The 5,619-nt window shown below is 42.4% G+C and overlaps 1 protein-coding gene across 1 annotated transcript; it reads left to right on the plus strand.

The window, feature by feature from the left end:
• Positions 1–2,070: 2,070 nt before the first annotated feature.
• Positions 2,071–3,127, plus strand: LOC133833346 (pentatricopeptide repeat-containing protein At5g47360-like). Its single transcript, XM_062263441.1, has 3 exons — positions 2,071–2,418; positions 2,524–2,661; positions 2,744–3,127. The coding sequence occupies exons 1-3, from the start codon at positions 2,071–2,073 to the stop codon at positions 3,125–3,127; spliced, it is 870 nt and encodes a 289-aa protein (XP_062119425.1).
• The last annotated feature ends 2,492 nt before the right edge of the window (positions 3,128–5,619 follow it).

Raw genomic sequence — 5,619 nt, forward strand, 5'->3', positions numbered from 1 at the left:
GTGGTCGTACATCCCGTACAGAAGCAGGTGTCAGGAGGATGTCTCCACTACTTGTCGGTACCCATGTCAAATGCGTGGTGGCAGGTGTAGTGGCGCAGGAGGTAGAGGTGTCGGCTCTGACCTATGGTTGTAGACGTACGGACCATAACTCCTATCCTTGCACACCCACTCCTGGCGTTCCCACTACTTGTCTGGTAGGGGTACTATATTCGTACTCTGACTTCTTTAGGTTTGTAGGCACATTCCATATTCATGCATATACCTTGCCCCTTGTGAGTATTCTTGCCTCCAAGGCCATGGGCACGGGACCATGGGCGAGGCCATGGGAGAGGCCATGGGCGAGGCCATGGGCGAGGCCATGGGAGAGGCCATGGGCGAGGCCTTGGGCGAGGCCATGGACGAGGCCGTGGGCGAGGCCATGGGCGAGGCCGTGGGTGAAACCATGGACGCATCTCGTGAGGCCACTTGGGAGGTGTGGCCTAGGCATCTCGCGAGGCCCTTTGGGTGGCGCGGCCTAGGCGTCTCGCGAGGCCACTTGGGTGGCGTGGCCTAGGCATCTCGCGAGGCCACTTGGGAGGTGTGGTCTAGGCATCTCGCGAGGCCCTTTGGGTGGCGTGGCCTAGGCATCTCGCGAGGCCACTTTGGTGGCGTGGCCGAGACCTTCTCGCGAGGCCACTTTGGTGGCGTGGCCGAGACCTTCTCGCGAGGCCACTTGGGAGGTGTGGCCCAAGCATCTCGCGAGGCCCTTTGGGTGGCGTGGCCTAGGCATCTCGCGAGGCCCTTTGGGTGGCGTGCCTAGGCATCTCGCGAGGCCACTTGGGAGGTGTGGCCTAGGCATCTCGCGAGGCCCTTTGGGTGGCGTGGCCTAGGCATCTCGCGAGGCCACTCGGGAGGTGTGGCCTAGGCATCTCGCGAGGCCCGTTGGGTGGCGTGGCCTAGGCATCTCGCGAGGCCACTTTGGTGGTGTGGCCGAGACCTTCTCGCGAGGCCACTTGGGAGGTATGGCCTAGGCATCTCGCGAGGCCCTTTGGGTGGCGTGGCCTAGGCATCTCGCGAGGCCACTTTGGTGGTGTGGCCGAGACCTTCTCGCGAGGCCACTTGGGAGGTGTGGCCTAGGCATCTTGCGAGGCCCTTTGGGTGGCGTGGCCTAGGCATCTCGCGAGGCCACTTTGGTGGCGTGGCCAAGACCTTCTCGCGAGGCCACTTGGGAGGTGCGGCCTAGGCATCTCGCGAGGCCACTTTGGCGGCGGGGGCTGGCGAGGCCAAGCGAGGCCATGTCGCCTCGTGCCTAAGCATCCGAGCGGGGCCGTGCGAGGCCATGATATCTTAGCATCCACACCTTGTAAACCGCGTGTTTTCCCTTGATGAGATTTTGAGCATCAACAAGTACTACAAGAGACAGCTTGATAATGTAGTAATATATTTTCAATTAGGTGGTGGTTAGTTAATATATATTTTGTTTTTTTCATTAGGAATTTTGTACTTATTTTGGAGTTGTGGTGGAATTCTTTTAAAATTTGATCAGTACATGGAAAATTGTTGCAAGTTCATCTATTTTATTTGATGCAAACTATAGTATCCTTTACTATTTTTTGTTTATTTCTATTTAATATTGCAGTGCAACACAATTGAATAAATCATCTCAATAGTGTTACAGCTATCCAACTCAGGCCTTCAACTCTATTATCCCACTGAGTTGAAGATCGCCTTCCCATCTCAGTGTTGATAAAATCTCCCAATCTCAGGTTTTAACCAATTTCTATTCTAGAATCCCATGTTGTTTACCAAGTAATGATGAATTTTTCAATCTTTTGGTTCCTCTCATCTTCAGCTCGCCCACAAAACCCTAAAATCTCAATAGTTCAGTTTAGCGCAGCCTCCAGAGATATATTCAATCTATTGCAACAAAATGGCAGCAACGTAGAGAAAACCCTATCTACATTTAAGGCACAATTGGATTCCAATTGTGTGAGCGCGGTCATACCCAAATGCATTCCTAGTCAGTATTAAATTGGTCTCAGGTTTTTTATATGGGTCGGTCTTCAATCTAATTATAAGCATGCTCCTTACATGTATAACAAAGATGGTAAATTGTTTAGGATTAGTCAGAAACTGAAACTTCTTTTTGATGTTATTGATGCTTATAGGGCTGAGAGATGTTCTATTACTGTTAAGACTTTTAAGATTGCCATGAATTTGTATAGACAAGCCAAACTTGAAGATGAGGCGTTGTTGGTATTGAGGAAAATGTCAGAGTTTGGTTTAAGGGCAGATACTTCTATATATAATTTGGTTATTAGGTTCATTTATGTAAATGGTGATATGAATATAACTGTAAGAATGATGAAAGAAATGGGTTTGATTGATCTTTGTCCAGATATGATCACTTATGTCGTAATGTATAAAGGTTTTTGCAATGTAGGTCAGTAGGATGATGCATTTGGATTGTTTAAGGTCATGAAAGAACATGTCTGTTTGCCCAATAAGGTTTTGTACTCTGTTCTTCTTCATCGGATCTGTAAGTTTGGGAATATGGAGAAAGCGATTGAGTTGCTAGAAGAAATGGAGAAAGAAGGTGGGAGCTGCATTCCTAATGTAGTAACCTATACGTCTGTTATTAAGAGGTTTTGTGAAAAGTGTCAGACATTGGAGGCGGTGGAGGTTCTTGATGATATATATGGATTGTGGCTGTACTCCGAATTGCCTAACAACTAGTTGTTTGATTGAGCTCTTTTGCTTGGAGGGTCGACTTAATGAGGCCTATAAATTGATTGATAATTTTGTTAAAGGAGAAGGTGTTTCTTATGAAGAATGTTATGGTTCTCTTGCGGTGTCTTTGAAACAAAATAGAGAAACAGAGGAGGTTGAGAAGTTGTTTAGGAAGATGCTAGATAGTGGGTTGAAACCAGATCATTTGGCTTGCAGCATAATGATAAAGGATCTTTCTTTGGTTGGTCAAGTTCTAGATGTATATCGTTTGTGTGATGAAATTGAGAAGATGAAATCCTCGACTTCCATTGATTCTGATTTATATTCCCTCCTTTTTGTGGGGCTTTGTGAAAAAAAATCTTTCAGAGGAGGCAGTGAAATTGGCAAGGTTAATGCTGATGAAAAAAAATTAAACTGAAATCCTAAAGAAGTCTGGAGATGAGGAGTTAACCATTTAATTGGAATTTGAATAGTTTTCACCTAAGAAAAATGCACAAGGAAATTTTTTTTCCCATGGGGGCTCATGTATATTAATTTAGAAACAGGAATCTGAAGTAATTATTGATTCTTTAAGTTGAATTAATCTCTAATAAAAAAAGAAAAGGAAGTGGAGCTGAGTGTTTAGTATTTGTTTATATAATCAAACATAAAGGATAAGTTCTTGTGTCATTTTTAAGATGTTCGAAGCCATGACATTATATCAGTTCTTTTTTTATCATCTTCATCATCATATCACTGGAAGCTTTTCTTAACAAAGCGCATATACATTCCTTTTGTAAAGGATGTGTTTTGAGCTTTAATGGATTTTATATACTTCCTAGTTTATCTACTTTGCTAATAATAGATTTTCTATTTTATTCATTTCTTAACAATATGATTTATAGTTTATCTTTGTATTAATTCAAGAAGAAAAATTAAATACATTGAAACATTTTGTAATTTAAACATTCTTTTTAAAATAGAAAATTCAAAAAGTAATTAAAAAAATTGGATTTTTGTTTTGTTCTCTTAGTATATACTTTTGTGGGTTAACATAACTATTTCTTATTAAATAATAAAATTCAAAATGAAATAGTTGATGATATATTAGAAAATGAATGTAAACTACATTCATAATCAAATGTTCTAGTCTCTCTTGGTGCATACATAGCAACTACAATAGTTTTTATTTTCTAAAATATTGCAGGTTAGGCAAGGACCTTTCAGTTGTTGAAGATGACCCTGTCCTGAAGTTATTTCCTCGACTTGTTGGAGTATTAAAATTGAAAATAGACCCTTTTGCCTGCTCATTTTTTTGATATGAAAGTGTGCTTCGATTGGATATGAAAGTGTAACGTCCCAAATTAACTAATAAGGCTTAGGGCCTTTGATTAGGGGGCCAAGATGGAAATTTATGGAAATTATATTTTTATGTGATAAGTATGTGATTATGTGAGTTATATGATAATATGACTAGATATGCATATGTTAGGTGTATTGAATATGCATGTGAGCACGTTTCTTATTAAAAGGGTAATTTTTCGTAATTTGGCCCATTATGGATATATTTGGAATATATGTGCACATATGTGGTATATGTGTGAGATCACATCACTATGTCGATATATTTGGGGTTAACCGACATGAGATGATCCTAGGGAGAAAGTTAGCAGGAAATTCATAGCGGGACCTAATACACGACTCGGGGCGAGTCAAGGCGTATTTTGGGTATCTAGTACATTACCGGGTTATCGGGTAACAGGAATAAACATTCGATGATATATTTGGAGTTAGTGAGATTAGGAAGGAATATCAGGGATTTTGACCGTTTTGCCCTCGGGGACGTTTTTGGTACCCCGAGCCTTGGGATTTTCTTAAGGTTACTTAGCATCTAAGCAAACCTCACAAACACAAAAAATAGAGGAAATGTTCAACACTGTAACGCCCCAACTCCTGGGACCATTACGGTGTGCCTTGTAAACAGTGCTAAACTCGCTAATCGAGTCATTTGGCCAAAACGTGATCTAAGTATGATTAGCGGTTCAGGGTTTAAACATTTTGGTTATGATGTAACGTTTCATTAGAACATTTAATATATACATTGGGATCCCAAAAATACAACTCAGAGTTTATTACAGAAAATATTTACAACAGGCCGTTCTAAGCGGCAAAACAGGGTTCAACCCTAGTTCCACTTTAAACCTCGGCCGTGGCGGACGAGCAGCTGCATATGTACACGTCATCACCTAAGCTCTCCAACTCAAGGATGGTCCAGCTTCCTCTTGCCTTTACCTGCACCACATAGCACCCGTGAGCCGAAGCCCAGCAAGAAAACATAACACTTTTCATAAACATTATCAAATGATTATCATTATAATCACACTGAACATAAAGCTTTCAAACCAATGGGTGATCATCACATGATTCTAGCGGGAGAGTGGCTGTTAAGTAAGCCACTAGCCTCCAAGCTCTCTTTTTTAGCTGGAGAGTGGCTGTTAGGTAAGCCACTAGCCTCCAAGCTCTTTTTTCTAGCGGGAGAGTGGCTGTTAGGTAAGCCACTAGCCTCCAAGCTCTTTTTTCATTCATCGACCCTCATGGTCGGTCAGGCATTAATGCTCCTTGAGTCATTCAATGCTAATAGTCGATTAGATCTAATCTCTTTTGGCTTGCGTGATTCACGCTAAGGCCGTTCTGACAAATAAGTCAGCGCTACCTGACCTGTGTCCAGTATCACTGCCGAACCTGACTAATGAGTCACAGCTTCACAGTTAACACTAACACTTTTGTCGATTCTGACTGAAGAGTCAGTGCATCGTGACTAGTGCCCAGTACCACTACCGAACCTGACTAATGAGTCACAGCTTCACAGTTGATACTAGCACCTTTTGTCAAATCTGACTAATTAGTCAGTACCATACACAAGTAAGCAAT

This window comes from Humulus lupulus, chromosome 1 (assembly GCF_963169125.1).
Source record: "Humulus lupulus chromosome 1, drHumLupu1.1, whole genome shotgun sequence".
Taxonomy (NCBI): domain Eukaryota; kingdom Viridiplantae; phylum Streptophyta; class Magnoliopsida; order Rosales; family Cannabaceae; genus Humulus; species Humulus lupulus.